This window comes from Pinus tabuliformis, chromosome 7, assembly GCF_031772625.1.
Source record: "Pinus tabuliformis cultivar Carrire ecotype Pingquan chromosome 7, CPIR1, whole genome shotgun sequence".
Lineage (NCBI taxonomy): Eukaryota > Viridiplantae > Streptophyta > Pinopsida > Pinales > Pinaceae > Pinus > Pinus tabuliformis.
Window position 1 is genome coordinate 841996423 of NC_142293.1, and position 17253 is coordinate 842013675.

The 17253-nt window shown below is 41.5% G+C and overlaps 1 protein-coding gene across 1 annotated transcript in view; it reads right to left on the reverse strand.

The window, feature by feature from the left end:
• LOC149250247 (3-hydroxyacyl-CoA dehydrogenase family protein) overlaps positions 1-17253 on the reverse strand; it is a 135210-nt gene that overhangs the window by 108989 nt on the left and 8968 nt on the right. The window contains exon 2 of the mRNA XM_089458991.1: positions 13581-13802. Coding sequence (XP_089315117.1) covers positions 13581-13802 — 222 coding nt within the window. The remainder of the gene's footprint in view (positions 1-13580; positions 13803-17253) is intronic.

The window sequence follows — 17253 nt, forward strand, 5'->3', positions numbered from 1 at the left end:
CTCCTGGTTGATCAGACCCTTGAGCTCATCAACTGCCACTCTCGCAACTACCTTTGTCCATCAAGGTGTTGCTCACTGGGCTCCAACTTGGACACTATCACGTTGTCCTCCAGCAGACCATAAATGCCCAATCCACGTTCACACTAGGTCCACTCTCACGCTGCCCTCCAACAGTCCATGAGTGACCAAGTCCACATTGTAGCATCTGCTCCTAGTTAGGGCATCCTCACACCTAGAAGAACCTTACACAGGGTTGCCAACAGACTTCTCCATATCTGCCCTTTGCTCTACAATAGAGGAGTTATTGCACAAATCTAGGCACCAATCTTCATTGTGGAAACTGCCCACCAGTTAGGGCTTCTAACATGCCACATCAGCGTTACCTCCTTGGCTTCCACAGGCTGCAACAACTCTGTCCACACTAGGACAACTACATCACTCCATAAAAGATCTGCGCCTAGTTTAAGTTCCTTCATGCCCAAGGCAACTGCAACAAATGGCTCCCAACAAACTGCAATGTAGATTGATCCAAAACTGATCCTAAACTAGGATCCAACACCTACAAATATTCACCAAAATACATACCTCTATCCATTGTTTGAAGTCTACTCCACTACTGCAAACTAGGGCATCATCACGGTCCCTTTTCAGCCTTTACTTCTACCCAGATTTGCACCTAAGGACTGTGGTTGTCCTTCAATGAGAGGTTGTCCCTCCATGTTGCAACTTTTGGGTAGTTTCAAGCCCTTAACACAGACTGCCCTCCCTTTATTACAGCGGCACCCTACAACACCTTCAAACAGGCCTGCGGCAGCCTCTTTTGAGGACTGTCCCACCTCAAACAAGCCCTCAAACAGCCCCCTCTTCCTGTGGCCTTCCAGCAATGCACTTCGGCCCTCTCTCTAGCAACTCGGTGCTCCTGAATTGGCTTCAAAACAACCCTTCAACCTTCGTTGGTCATGTCCTCCTTGCTGCAACCTAGAACAGAGGTATCTCCCTCTCCAACAAGCTCTTTGTGAGGTAAGTGTTACCCAATGGATTAGTATAAAGACTCCACTCCACCTCTATATATATACATAAAGAGGGCTCCACGAATTTGATGAAGAGTCATGTCTCTTGGACAAATTCCTCAAGCCTACATGACTTGTCTTGTCCAAATATTAATGACAACTTCAAAAATTCATAACTTTGTTTCTAGAGCTTCGATTTGAGTCATCTTTAGAGTGTTGGAATCGGCACGCCAAGCTCTATCACCTCAAATTTTCTCATGCTCAAATTCATCATGGTTTGGGCCCAAATCCTGATGGGTGAAAAACCCCATACTTGGGTTCTAAGCCCACAAGCCTACTTGTGGCGCTTTTCCCTCCAAACCCCAAACACTAGGACTTGGAGTACCTCCCAAGCTACACAAAAATCAACAACAAGATGACATTCATGACTTTTGTATTATGCTCACTAGCCTTCTTTCCAACTTGATCTAATGGTGGCACTTTTGGAGCTTCGTAAGAATTTACTATAAACCACAAAATGTTGAAGCCATGAGCCATTAGATAAGACTTCATTTTTTCCTTCCAAATAGCATAATTTGTTCCATCGAATAAAGGTGCTTTGTATGAGAAAGAACCTTTATGACTAGCCATGGTCCCTTTGAGATCTTCCTTCCAGTGGTTAGGTCGCTTCCAAAGGAACATGCTCTTATAGCAATATTTGGATTCACAATTATAGCTAGAGGGGAGGGTGAATCAATATAATACAATTTATTATTTAAACATTCATGAATCATAACTAAACAATCTCACATATGGAACACAAGATATTAATGAAATTTTTTTTAAAAGAAAGGCACCAACCTATTGATACAAACTTTGTAGGCACCAACCTACAGGAGACACCAATCCCCCATGCTACAGGAGTTGTAGGAACTAACCTACATAAGACACCAATTCCCCATGTTGCAAGATTTGTAGACACCAACCTACAAGAGACACCCATCCCCTCAACTTCGTAGGCACCAACCTACAAGATACACCAATCCAATCTGTGTTGCAAGTGTTTGTAGCTACCAACCTACGGATACACCAATCCAATCTATGTTGCAAGTGTTTGTAGGCACCAACCTATAGGATACATCAATCCTCTGTATTATTTGCTCTGTAATCAATTCCGTAAAGGTCCACTCTACTTCTCTGAATTATTCTTTGTACTTTGTCTCTGCACATTCATTTTTTAATGTGTTATTCTGAACCAAGCACTTCCTTCAACCCAAACATTCAAAACCATGCTTTACCAATGTAACACTTTTATAATTGGCACTTCATTCAACCCACTTTTCAAACCTGGCACTCAACACCAACATTATATTATATGCCCTCGAGAGGTGTCCAAGCACTTATTGAATCCTCGAAATTCTATATGATGTGATAATAGTTAGAACATCAAATTTTAGCCATACACTGGAATACCGGGAGAAATGCCCGAAATTGTTAACACAGGAAATACCCACAAAACAACTTTCTTTCAATCCTCTTCAAATAAGAAATATATGTTTCAAATGTTGTGAAACTTCTTGTTAGATAACAGGTCTAGGCACAGAGATATCTGAATATCGGAAGATGGATGAAAGGCTTTGGTTTGTAAACTTCTTGTACGAAAAGGTCTAGTGTGACAGATGACACTTAGCACAAACTCTCTATTACACAGTGTTATCGGGCTTTTGGCGACAGAACATTGAATTTCAGCATTATATCAAGATATCAAGAAAATACCCGAAAAAATTTTAACACTAAAATACCTAGCAAAACTAATTTCTTTTGGACCAAATGACAATAAATATTATTGTTAATAATCAGCAACCTTTTTGTTAGTAAACATGCCTGAGCACGGGGATATCGAAGTTTCAGAGGTTCAACTGCACTTCTTAATCCCCCAATAATCGATATGCCGAGGGCTTTAAGTCCTCAAGAACTATAACCAAGTGCCTCTACAACCAAGTGTTGGGACTAGGTGCATACCAAATATCAAAGAAATTTGAGATCTGCACATTTTACCCAAAACATTGATGTGCCAATATGTTGAGGGCCTTTATCCCTCATGTGCTATACATAAGCACCCTCATGACGAAGGGTTGTGACAAGGGGCTTCTAGACATCAAAACATCAAAAAATCCAATGAATCTATGCCTTTAAATAAAACATTAATATGATTATATGTCGAGCACCTTTAGCCCTTAGGTGCTATACCTAAGCACCCTTGTCACCAGGGTTACAAGAAATCGGAATATTGGGAAAAACACACAACATACCTTATATAAAAAATCTGATATGTGGAGGGCCTAGTACATGGACCATCAACTACCAGCATAGCTTTTGTTCCATTAATTGATGGATACATCATGGAACTATGGAACTTGCAAGGATTCCATGTTATAATGAAATTTGGTGTTTTTTCAATATTTTCAAATAATTTCCCACTTCAAGCCTTCGGCCTTCTTTCGCGCTTCAAACTTCTTCTTTGCACCTTGGGCCTTCTTTTGCACTTCAAACTTCTTATTTGCACCACAAACATGCCTTCAACTTCCTTGGCCCTGTATTCCTCACACTTCTGCTTCTCGAGCCTCAAACTTCCATTACATTGCTCCTCACTCCTCTGCTCCTCTACCCTAGATCACATCGCTTCATTTTCTTAATTCACACACACACACATTAATGTGTTCACCAATCTATTATTTATAGAACATCAACATCCAAATGCACTCCCTTGAACTTTACTAGGTCGACTAGTAACTTTGACAAGGCCAACAAATAGAAAGTGTCTCCCCCTAACTTTGAAATGTATCCATTTTGGGTCTTCCCTTAACTTTGACATCAATAACACATTATTCAACATACAAACAATTTTGTTGCATTTTATTCTCATTTTTGTTAGATTTCCTTGAACCCAACACCTAGTATTTAATTCCTAGCAAGAACTTACTAAATAAAAACAAAGCTAGGTTCCTAACAAAAATATTCAGCGGAAGCAATTAACGATCTAATCACAATGATACACACAAATTTCTGCCTAACAAGTTTTTCATTAAGAAATATGGCTCCCATCCAGGGAAAATGGCCAACCTAAGAAAATACAGATACAATAACCTAGATCTGATCCAGTAAATCTGCCTTAGATCAATGTTCGTTTTCACTCGTAGATCTAGATCTCCAACCTCTCTACACTCTCTCAGACCCAACACACTGCTAACTGAGATGCCTCTCTCAATCTTGTGTTGTTGTTGTGTGTCTATCTCTTTTCCTCGGCCTTGCTTTTGTAACTTTGCATTGAGCCAAAACCCTAATCTCAAAGTGATTAACGACCAATATTAGATCTTGCCTCACTTGAGATCAAAGTCTAAGATTAAAAATTACTCAATAAAGTAAATTACTTTACTTTTTCTAAGTTTCTATTAGCTCAATAAGCCAACATATTAATATGTAATTTTTCTCCTAAGTTAGACTTAGACTAAGTTACATCAGCAACTTGCTTAACCTAGAGCTAGAGTTCTAAGGAGATGTGAATGAATTTTGCATGCCTAGACACAAGGCATGTTCGGAAGTACCTACCTGAGCTTCAAAATCAACAATTTTCAATATCACTAGCCTAGCACTGGCCTTTCAATATGCATTTGATCAACCTCCTAGACATGATATGGACCCATAGTATTTGTCTTTATTTTAGGATAACGATTTTACTTATGTATAATGCCATTCCTTCAAACAAATTAGGTTAATTCATGAAGGAGGCCTCTAGACCACTAGGTCTAGAATCTAGCTTGTCCCCGTTGAAAGCTTTGTTGAACCTGGGAAAAAAGAGTTTAGTGTCCAACTTGAAAAAAAATTGGATGGGGTGGATACCAGTAGGCATATAGTGTTGTTACAATGACCATTGTTGCAAAGTTTGCTACTATGTGGTTATCAGCTGCTGGAAGATGCCCAACATGTTTTGCAACATTTTGGCTTGCAATTTTTTTATTGTTGTCATTTCGCAGCAAGCTGCTTCATCAAGGGTTGGTTTCATTCGGGTTTTCGTTCTTTCTTTAGCCCTACCATGAACTGAGTGAGGGTGGACTCTTGAGAGTCAGAGAAGCCTTTGGAAGAGTGACTAGAGGGCATTGCATAGTATAGAAATACAAACTTCGTCAATTTGAAACCTAAAAGGAGCAAATCACAGGTAGCAATCGAAGTATGTCACCCATAAGAAAAATATCGTGAGTATCAACCATATTGTGAGCTTAATTAGTGGTATCATAAGTTTGTGCAATGGTGCAGATTTCTACCTAGAAACCAGCAGGATAAATGTGGCAAATAGACAAACCACAACTAACGAGGAGCTACAGAATGTCACAGAAAAATGAAAATGCAAAAATTTGGGAGAGAAATTTGAGTAGTGATCAATTTACCTACAACTCAATGGCTACATATAGGAAAGGAGAATGTCAACACCCCTATAAATCGCTCAAACCACTTGAGTTAAGAATTCAAGAAGAATTTTGAGCAAGAAAGATCCCATTGAGGTCAAAATTGCAGAACCCTGAAAAGCCTTGATTTTAGGCTCTGAAAGATATGATATTAAGAAAACAGTTAACAACAATGATAAAATAATTAATACTCACATTCAAGTTTTAAAGCAAAGGAGCATGTATGCAAGCATAAGAGAATATTTCCAAACTGTGCGCATGTTGTACTCATTAGACTACATTAGGTATATAGGAGAATGAAACTGGTGGAGATTTTATCTTTGAGTCTTTGACCAAGTTTCTAAGAATGTAATATTCCTACTAGGAAATACAGCGATAAACAAGCAAAATTTTACATGCAACACATAAAATCCAACATGCAATAAGTGACCCACAAATTCAACCAAAAACTGCGCAAATCTGAGCCATTTTATTATATATGTAAGACGAAAGTACAAATATAAATGGAATGTTTGCACCTGGGCTTGCTAAAGCAAGCTTGACAACCCTAGGTGAGAAATTATGTTGCCCAACTGCTAGGAAGTACTTCCCCTTCTATTTCTACGCTGGCCCTGGAAATATGCAACTGTTGGCTGGAAAGAAGTTGTTGTTTGGCCCCTCTAGAGTGCTCAAAAAATTCTAAGAAATTAGCCTTGGCCTCTCCTCAAGAAACCCACAAAGACCCAAAAAGGGTTGGAACCAGTTCCAATCTCCGAAAGTCACCCCAATTTTAGCGTGCTCCTCAACCAGCTGGGTAATTCGAACCCCTAGGAAATTCTGCTACCCAAATCCTGCAAAATGCTGAGTAACCTTCTCCCAAAATTCTCCTTGTGCCTCCAAGCCAACTCAGCTCCAAACTCACGGAATAAGCCCTCACAAAGGGACTGCGCAGGCCCAATCCAATCATTTCTGCGCTAGCCCATATGAAGAAAACTCGGCTTGTAGTGTAGCCCCTCCAACCATCAGACAAACCCCTGCAAATTTGTTGCTAATACCCAAGGGAATTTGCTCCTAAATTCCCATAAATGATGTTGCCCTGTAGCTCACTCTCCCCGAGAATGCGTAGTCCCTCTCTGCTCCCAAACTGCTCCAGAATGTCGTGAATTCACTTGTAGAAACACCTCTGGAATAGCTCCACAATGCAATAATGGCTCCCCTAGGGTGGCACTCGAAATCCACCAAAGGAAGAGTTGATATTTCCCCTTGGAAATCTCATGTGCTGAACAGCACTTGAAAACTTGGCTCAATAGCTCAAGAGTGCTAGGTAAGTTTGTTTGTCAAAGGTTCAAAAGCCCTGAAATGATGCATGCTTCTCCTATTTATCCTTGAGCTTCCTTCTCTCCATGTGGGTCCCATGCATCAACCTCTTCTTGACTCAAGCGTGCTAGGTAAGTTTGTTTGTCAAAGGTTCAAAAGCCCTGAAATGATGCATGCTTCTCCTATTTACCCTTAAGCTTCCTTCTCTCCATGTGGGTCCCATGCATCAACCCCCTCTTGACTTTCTGCCTCCAAAAGTGTGAATTGTCTAAGGGATGCGTATTTACCTTTTGGGGTGGCTCCCACCATCCACTAAGAGTTTGATTTGCCTCTCTTCCCCTATGTTGGAGCCTTCCTTAGCCAAAAATTGCAAGTGGGGTCCTCCAACCCACTTTCCCTAAGTTGAAAACCAAAAATGTCAAAATTGAGCAAAATTGTATTTTCACTTAGCAATATTTGCTAAGTGGGAATATCACAGTCCTCCCCGCCAAAATGTTGCTTTCCCTCAAGCAACTATAGAGATGGGTGTTCAAGTATATGCTCACCCTCCCAAGTGGCATCCTCATTGGACAAGTTTTTCCACTTAATCAATAGGGCCCATAAAAACGTGGTTGTAACTTCTCGACCCCCTTCTGCTTCAGCGTGGACTGCATGTATGGCTGGAGACACATGAAAACCAAGTCTCCCACCTCAAAATGTCTCTCGACCCGGTGCCTGTGTGCATACATTTTCCGTTGATTTTGGGTTGTCTGCAAATTATATTTGAGAGCTTTAAGGATGTTTTGGCTCTCCTATATCCAATCTTTGGCCCTTGGGGCCTAGCTGTCTCCAAAAACAAGGTCAACAAAATATAAAGCATCATATCCATATAAGGCTCGGAAAGGTGACATACCAATAAACATATGATAGGTAGTATTGTAGCAATACTTCCCCAAGTGTAACCATCTCGCCCAAGCTCACAGTTGCCCTGTCATCTAGTTCCACAAATATCCCTCCAACCACTTATTAACTATCTCAGTCTACCCGCCTGTCTGAGGGTGGTAGATGGTAGTGGGAGTGAGCTCTGTGCCCACCAACTTGAAGAGCTCCTGCCAAAATGCCCCCATGAAGCGACTATCCCTGTCATTAACTATGGACTTGGGGAGACATTGCAACCAAAAAATCTCCTTGAAGAATAGCTCTACAACTTGCGAAGTAGTGTACCTGTTGGGGATAGCAAAGAAGTGGGCACACTTCATCAACCGGTCCACCACCATATATATACAGTCATAGCCTTGCACCATAGGGAGTCTTGTAATGAAGTCCATCGAGATGCTCTCCCACTTCCCCTCGGGAATGGGAAGCGGCAGCAGTAACCTAGCGGGATGAGTCAACTCCCCCTTATTCCTCTAAGAGGCCTCACACTCTTGCACATGCCTCAACACATCCCCCTTGAGGCCCCTCCAAGTGAAATGCTCCCTAACTGTCTTGTAAGTCTTCAGGAACCCCTGATGTCCTGACAATGGCGAATCATGTGTTGCAAGGAGAATCTTCTCCCTCAACTGTGAACCTGGTACCAAATATATGTGCCCTTTGTAGTAAATGACATCATCCATCACCCAGTAGTGCTCATCCCCATGATTACCATCCAAGATCTCACACATCTATCGATCCTTAGAGTACTCCACCAAAAGCTATGCCTTCCAATCATGCCAAATGCTCATGAGTGAAAGCGTCGAGAGCCTCTTGGATAGGGCATATGCCACTATGTTCCACTTGCCTTTGACATACTCTATGTCAAAGTCGTAGGCATGAATCCTACTGACCCACTTCTGTTGCCTCTCATTGAGGCCCTTCTGCTCCAAAAAATGGCAAAAAATGTTATGATCAGTCTTCACTCTAAACCTGTTGCCCACAAAGTATTGTCAGAATTTGGCCAATGCATGCATAATGGCCAACATCTCCTTGTCATAGATAGAATATAGCCTCTCATGACTAAGGAGCTTCCGACTTTCAAAAGCTATCGAGTGGCCTCCCTATGACAACACTGCACCAATGCCCTCACCTGATGTATAACACTCCAAGGTGATTGGTTGTGTAAAATCAGGCAAGGCCAACACCGGACAACAACTCATCACCTCCTTGAGGTGCTCAAATGTTGCCTACGTCCTATCTGTCCATGCGAATGCCCCCTTCTTAGTCAGATCTGTGAGGGGCGCCGCTAGATGTGAGAAGCCCTTTACGAACTTCCTATAATATGTGCAATTGCCCGCAAACCCCCTCAACCCAGTCACATTCCAGGGAACCGGCTAGTCCCGGATGGCTCTAATCCTCTCCTCATGCACCTACACTCCATCCTCTCTAATAATGTGCCCCAAGTAAAGCATCTTAGTCAACCCAAACTCACACTTGGATAGCTTCGCATAAAATTGTTGCCCCTCCAAAATACGAAGCACCTCCTTTATATGTTGTAGGTGCTCCTCCCATGTCCTGTTGTAAATCAATATGTCGTCAAAGAACACCAGCACGAACCTATGCAACTACTTGTGAAACACATGGTTCATGCAGGACTGGAAGGTAGCAAGTGTGTTGGTCAGCCCAAAGGGCATAACCAAGAACTCAAAATGGCCATAGTGACATCTGAAAGTTGTCTTAGGGATATCTTGATCCCTCACCCAAATCTGATGGTACCTCGAACGTAAGTCTATCTTAGAGAAGTACTTAGCTCCTCTAAGCTCATCCATAAGCTCATCTATGCGGGGAATGGGGTACCGGTTCTTCAGTGTCTTATTAAGGGCCCAGTAGTCAATGCACATCCGCAACGTACCATCCTTCTTCTTCACCAGAACAACTGATGAAGCGAAGGGGCTAGAGCTAGGCCTAATGTGCCCCAATGCTAGCAACTCCTGGATAGCTCGCTCAATCTCATCCCGATAGGCCTTGGGATGCTTGTATGGGGTTGTGATGACTGCTTGTACCCCTGGATCTAGCTCAATAGTGTGCTCAAACCCCCTGTCAGGTGGCCGCCCCAATGGGATGTCTCTGAATACTGTTGGGTAACTATCTAGAATGGCCTAGATGTCCGGGTGTGGTGGTTTGGGCCCGCCCCCTACATCAAATATCCTGAGCTCTAGAACCCACTCTATATCCCCATGTCTCAAGTCTACCTCCATCCTATGTGTTGACATTGTCTATGGGGGATATGAGTGCATGCCTCTCAACAAAATTGGCTTCCCATCTGGCCGTGTGAACTCTAGTTACAATTTCTTCCAATCAGTGGTAATACGCCCCAAAGAGTAGAGCCACTTAACACCAAGCACCACATTGGTGTCTGGAACGTCAACCACAAAGTCTGTCATCGAATAGTTCCCCATCACCACTGTCATCCTGGGAAGGTATCTAGAACACTGCATGGTACAGTCTCCCAGCACCAATATGAAGAAGCCCTCAAAGGACTCTGTGCATATGTCTCTCCTCTCCACCATCTGGGCATCTATGAAATTGTGGGTTGCCCCATTGTCTACTAGCACCGAAACACGTTGTCCCTACACTGTGCCCCTGATCCTCAAAGTAAGGTACTTTGGCACTCCCCAAAGTGAAGCGATAACTCCTATTTCCAGCAAGAAAGGAGCTCCTCCTGGTGGGGGTGGTGGGCCTCCTCCTCCTCCTCCTTCTGTCGCCTACGGCTCATCATCACCAGTGCCCATCTCCTGCTCTACCTCATCCTCCGGCTCACTATCAAAAAACATCTCTATGTAGTGGGCCTTGCCCTTGATGCACCTGTGCCCTAGTGCCCATGGCTCCTGGCAAGTGAAGCACAACTTCCTCCTATGGAGCTCTCTCCGGGTCTCATCATCCAACTACCCACGCCCCTGAATATCTCGTTGTGGTGGAGGCCTAGTGTCACAGCCCCTTTGTGGGAAAGGAACTCATGGTGGAACTGGTGCCCTAGCCTTGGGAATTGTGTCCTGCAAATCCCTGGTGCAAGATATTGCCTCCTATACAGTGGTGGGCCAAAGAGACCTCACTAACCCGTGCAGTGGCTCAACCAAGCCCTCAACAAAGGTATAGACCCTCCTAACATCTGATAAGTCCAGCACCATCACTAATACCCTCAAAAACTCCGATATGTAGTGCTCTGGGTTGCCTGTCTATCTGAGTTGTGTCAGCTCTCTGAAATGTGCCTTTGGATCTCTCCTATCAAAACACTGCGCAACCCTCTGTGTGAAGTCCTCATAGGAGGTCACACTGGCATGCCCTAGCGTGGTCAACCCATGGAACCACCAATCATGTGTTGCTCCCTCCAAGTGCAGAGTAGCCATTTTAATGGCTTCCACCTCAATCATCCGACTAAGTTGAAAGTATGTGTCCAACTTCTCTACCCATGCCCTAGCCATGCACTTGGATGACCCATCAAAAGTGGGGAGATACATCCTCCCAATAGTACGCTGCAACTCTGAATTCTGCATGCCTGAGCCCCCTGCGCCCTTGCCCTTTTCATTCTGCTTGACAGTGCAGCTCGAAAATCCTCCCCCATAGACTGCCACTCCCGACAGTATTCTCCCATAGGCATATCATCCCGACCAGCCTACTCACCTGCTCCTGAGGGCAAAAATGTGGGCAACATAGTCCTGGTTGGCCCACTGAAAGTGTGTGGGTGAGTCAAGGGGGAATGGTGGTCATACTGGTGGGAAACCCCTGGAGTTTCCCCAAACAAGAAATCTCGGTGAATGCCCTTGTCCCAGTTCTGTTACTTAATCTCTTCCAACATCTCCTTCTTACCCCTGGCTAAGTCATTCAGGGCTCTCAAGAGGCAATTGAAAGTTGCCTCCTCTTTTCTCTTGGGCTCCCCCATGTCAATTTCCTCTACCGCCTATTCTAGGGTCTCAGTATCAGGTGTGATCTCCAACTCCGTCTCCCATCTCCTATACCTCTGCCTCCAATAGGTAACGTTTTGCTTTTCCTTTGTGATCATAGAAATATCCCCACAACTAAGCTAAGACCAGAGCTCTGATACCACTGTAATATTCCTACTAGGAAATAGAATGATAAACAATAAAAAAAATTACATGCAACACATAAAATCCAACATGCAATAAGTGACCCACAAATTCAACCAAAAACTGCACAAATTTGAGCCATTTTATTATATATGTAAGAGGAAAGTACAAATCTGAATGGAACATGTGCACCTGGGCTTGCTAAAGCAAGCTTGACAACACCAGGTGAGAAATTGTGTTTCCCAACTGCTAGGAAGTACATCCCCTTCAATTTATGCGTTGGCCCTGGAAATCTACAATCGTTGGCTGGAAAAAAGTTGTTGTTTGGCCCCTCTAGAGTGCTCAGAAAATTCTGAGAAATTAGCCTTGGCCTCTCCTCAAGAAACCCACAAAGACCCAGAAAGGGTTGGGCCTGGTTCCAATCTCCAAAATTCACCCCAATTTTAGCGTGCTCCTCAACCAGTTGGGTAATTCGAACCCCCAGGAAATTTTGCTTCCCAAGTCCTCCAAAATGTTGAGTAACCTTCTCCCAAAATTTTCCTTGTGCCTCCACGCCAACTCAGCTCCAAACTCCCGGAATGAGCCCTCACAAAGGGACTGCGCAAGCCTAGTCCAATCACTTCTGCGCTAGCCCAGATGAAGAAAACTCGGCTTGTAGTGTAGCCCCTCCAACCATCAGACAAACCCTTGCAAAATTGTTGCTAATCCCCAAGGGAATTTGCTCCTAAATTCCCGGAAATGATGTTGCTCTGTAGCTCACTCTCCCCAGGAATGTGTAGTCCCTCTCTACTCCCAAACTACTCCAGAATGCCACGAATTCACCTATAGAAATACCTCCGGAACAGCTCCACAATGCAACAATGGCTCCCCTAGGGTGGCACTCGAAGTCCACCGAAGGAAGAGTTAAGATTTCCCCTTGGAAATCTCGTGGGCTAAACAACACTTACAAACTTGGCTCAACAACTCAAGCATGCTAGGTAAGTTTGTTTTTCAAATGTTCAAAAGCCCCAAAATGATGCATGCTTCTCCTATTTATCCTTGAGCTTCCTTTTCTCCATGTGGGTCCCATGCATTGACCCCCTCTTGACTTTCTCCCTCCAAAAGTGTGAATTGTCTAAGGGGTGTGTATTTCCCTTTTGGGGTGGCCCCACCATCCACTAAGAGTTCAATTTGCCTCTCTTCCCCTATGTTGGAGCCTTTCTTAGCCAAAAATTGCAAGTGGAGTCCTCCAACCCACTTTCCCTAAGTTGAAAATCAAAAATGTCAAAATTGAGCAAAATTGTATTTTCACTTAGCAATATTTGCTAAGTGGGAAAATCAGAAAGAAGAACAAATATAAAAGACATAGTTGGGTGAGTGATCAATTTAGAGTAAGTCACCCATAAAAGACAAGTGACAATGGAATAAGGTACAAGGGAGAGTATGCATATTTGGATACATCCACCAGATTAGGACTCATCAGTCTTCTCTATGCACATTTTGAATATGAGACATACATTTACAAGTACAATGTCTATTAAAATTATATGGCTGTAGAGTTGCCTTGTCAATAAACTCAATTCCTGGCAATTTCAAACAACAATAGTTATCACTTTTCTTCTAAGCAAATTTTTTAATGCAAGTCAAAAGCAGTAAACACACAATCAATAGAAAGTTAGCTAGCAGCAACCACATAATTATAGCATAAAAAATAACAACTGAACATTGACCACCGACTTCTAAGTCATAAGGAAATGAAGCAGAATAGCATAAACTAGCAAATTCATCATCCAAAAAATGAAGCTTCTAACTTGAAATCTCGTTGCTTCAAGTTAAGCACATAAAAACGCTGAGAGGTTTTTGACAATTCAAACCTGATGAGGGCGTCGGGTTGCAGAAGCTAGACGGTTGATAGAGATAGAACTAGTATTAGATGCTAATATTGTGTGTGGCTTTATAATACGATCCAACTCAGAAAAAACATTCTTCTTTACATCTTCATTCTCCACAATGGCCTCAATTATGACATCTGCAGAGCTCATTTCTTTTAGCGATGTTGTGTGCTTTACTTTTGCCAGTGCATCATTTGCTGCTTCCTGCATATATGGGAGAAAGGTTTTACTTCGGTGTATACAAAAATGTCAGCACTCACTGAAACCTATAGATATTTCAAAAGTTAAGTTGCCAGCCAAAGAATTGCTAAAGTTTCACATGATTAATGATCCTGTGAACTACGGTTGCAAATGTTTTATCTGTTGGATTGGAAACAGAAGATTGAGAAACTATGTATCACCATGAATATGTATTATGAAAATACTTCTATATTCTAAGGGAAGCCATTTTTGAATTTGTATTATGTGCCTCGAATAGAATTTAACTCTAGTTCTTTTGGACGGCACTTTTTCTTACCAAAATTTGGCCAAATATTAAAATCTAATTTCACCATATCATTTTTTCTGAAACTGTTTAAAGTTTAGTGTCCTCTAGTTTCAAAATTTTCACAATCTGAGTTTGCTTTATCTGAAAACACAAAGAGACGTTAATAGTGTGGAACAAAGATTAAATGAAAACTTTTATTTCATGAAATCAATCAGGTCCTTCCACAAAGCTTACAACTTGAAATCTTAATTTATTTTATAGCAATATATATTTTGCCAACGAAAAAAATATAAACAGACCATAGCTGAGGATTATATACTTTTTCACATACCTGAATGCAACTAGATGAAGGTTTGGGTTAGCAAAAGTAAGACATTATTCAATGGCATACAAAACATCCAACAAGAACACTACTAAAGTTATAAAAGTTATATTAAGACAGATCCATATACGTAACTGTTCTCAGTGCAGGGTAGGAGACTTTGTTGTCTAGGAATAGTTTACATTGTTATTTCTTGAAGCATTTGTTCAAGCTTGTAACTAGCATTTACTTTGGATGCAGTAGTTTAGGGTTGATTCCATGTCATTTACTTTATTCAGCTAGACTAGGTTTATTTCTCTGTCATTTGTTTTTGCAATAGATTAGGGTTTTTATTCCAAGTATTTAATCCCTTGCAATTACATTAGAATTTCCTCTCACGCAATATTTTCTTTTCTTGTAAAAATTTAGATTCAGTTTGCCAAATGGTCTCTGTACACTTTAGTTTGACTCACTACCTCATAGCAGTTTATGTAGAACCTAGCTTACTGTGCATACAGTATTGCCACCTCTTAAGTTTGTACGAATCCCGGATTGATAAATTAAAGTTGGTAGACTTGGGAGTTGCAGCATTCTTGCTGCAATACTAGAGCTCATCAATGACATGGCACTAATTGACTAGTTCAACATTAAAAAGTCATATCTTTCGATTCAGAGACAGATCCAGACAAAATTTATATCACCGGAATCTTCTCGACGAGACAAATACAACAATGTCGTCCATTTGAAGTTTTGAAGATCAAAATTTTTAGACCCCATTTCCATAACACTACCATGGATCTTGGGTCATCATAGTGACCACCTCCTTCTAACTTGTGTTTGGGGTGGGATTAGGAGGAGATTTGTTACATAAACAGTACCATAGGAGTCAAGCGAGCGTGTCCACTCTCACCTATAAAAATCAGCTATCATGTAGCCTGTATAGACATAATTGCAGAGAAGAAAGAGTTCGCATTGTATTATAATAATGAACACACAAAGATGTCCACACTAGAGAAATGACCAACAACCGAATTACCATAATTAAAGTAACTTATGTATTTTTATTAAAGTCATGGTTGTATTTTTATTAAAGTCATGTTTGTTGACTTGATTTATTACTATCCTATGTACTAACTCTAATATTAAAATGTAAAGTAAACAAACATACAACATGACCATCATATATAAAACGGCATTCAATACCCTCTCTGAATACAAGCATTTATTGCTACTTTTTACAAACTTATTTGGACCAAATGCTTTGATGAAGATATCTGTAGTCAGTTCCCAAATTGCATAATATTGTAGCTTAATCTCCCCACTTCAAATCAGCTGCTGACTAAAGTGATGACGAACATCCATATCTAGCAAGTCTTGTTATGTTGTACACAATCCATAATCCAATGTCACCTATATATATCACAAGATTCTCTTAGCTTTGCTCAAATAAACAGCTTTTAGTGCTGTCATAAAGTGTGAAACATGACTGACTGTAAGACATATATCCAGCCTAGTAGCCCCAAGGTTAGCTCAACTGGTAAACCATCCACCCATGGCATGTTGCTGATGGGGATCCAACGGTCACTGATCCAAATCCAGTTGAATCCCTTGGGGTTAGCAAACGCTATTGTGGCTGGCAGTTGAGCCAGTCTCCATCCAGATAATCCAGGGAAGAGGGGGGAGCACATGAGGTTTTGGGTCATTCTTGGCTGCAAATTTCAGCTTAGCCTCCATAAGTGCAGATGCTGATTTACCAGTATCATAAGAAACTTTTCTAGCAAATTTTTGGCACCTTGTTTAGAAAACAAGATCACAATTGTCAGCCTGCCAAAATTCTACACCTGAGTAATAATGTTTGTCAAACTTTTTACAACCCCTGGGGTCTGATTTAAACCTGTAGGTAGGCATAACCGACCTGCCTGAAATCCTTGTGGCTAATTCAAACAAACTTCTTCATCCAAGTCACTGTTGAGGAAGGTATTCTTTATGTCCATATGATAAATCCTCCAGCTGATGGTGTTATCAGGGCTAAAACCAAACTGAAAGTTACTAAATCTACCGTAGGTGCAAAGGTTTCATCATTCTTGATGAGCACATCAAGTTCAACCTCCATGGCCTTCCCTTATTCATCTTTTCCCTTTGTTTCATCATAAAAATGTGGTTCAAGAGAATTCAAAACAGCAAACAAAAATGCATAACTTACCTGTTCAACTACCTTCTTAGTATCTTACCTTTGTACATTGATCTACCTCAGTCTTTCTTCTCTAGGCTATTGAAGTACTATCTTCCCTCACATCTTCCAATTTAGTATAGTGTCATTTTGGTTCGCTTTTTATTGTTCTATTCGTTAAACCAGCAACATCTTTCTGATCCATTCCCAATACCTCCGCCCTCCTTTATACCCTATATCATCTCCAGAGCCCTCCTTTCAACCTGGGAAGGTTCTTGTAAATCAGCTGTTTTTCAGCTTCAAAACAGCACCCATCACCAAAATTAGAATCTGAAACAACCTGATTTACATCTCATTTCTTACAAACGGCCACATGTCTATTGATAGTTAAAAGGTTAATTATAAGATCAAGCAGTCTTATGCCTTGGTTTGCTCGCTAGAAGTAACAAATAGGAAATTTTTGCAAATTTGGATTCCTTACTAAAAGGCAAATCCAATGAGTGTGATTTCATGAGATTTTAAGGACTTTCTATTTTTAGCAGTGGTCGCAAGTCAGGTTTGATTACATATTCAGACTCCCCATTATGTTCTGAGTTTGATGAGGGTAGTTTCATTAGAATATAAGATATTTCTATTTTTTGCAGTCTTTGCATGGAAGTGCCAACATCATATTTGGGTTCCACATCAGATTCTGATA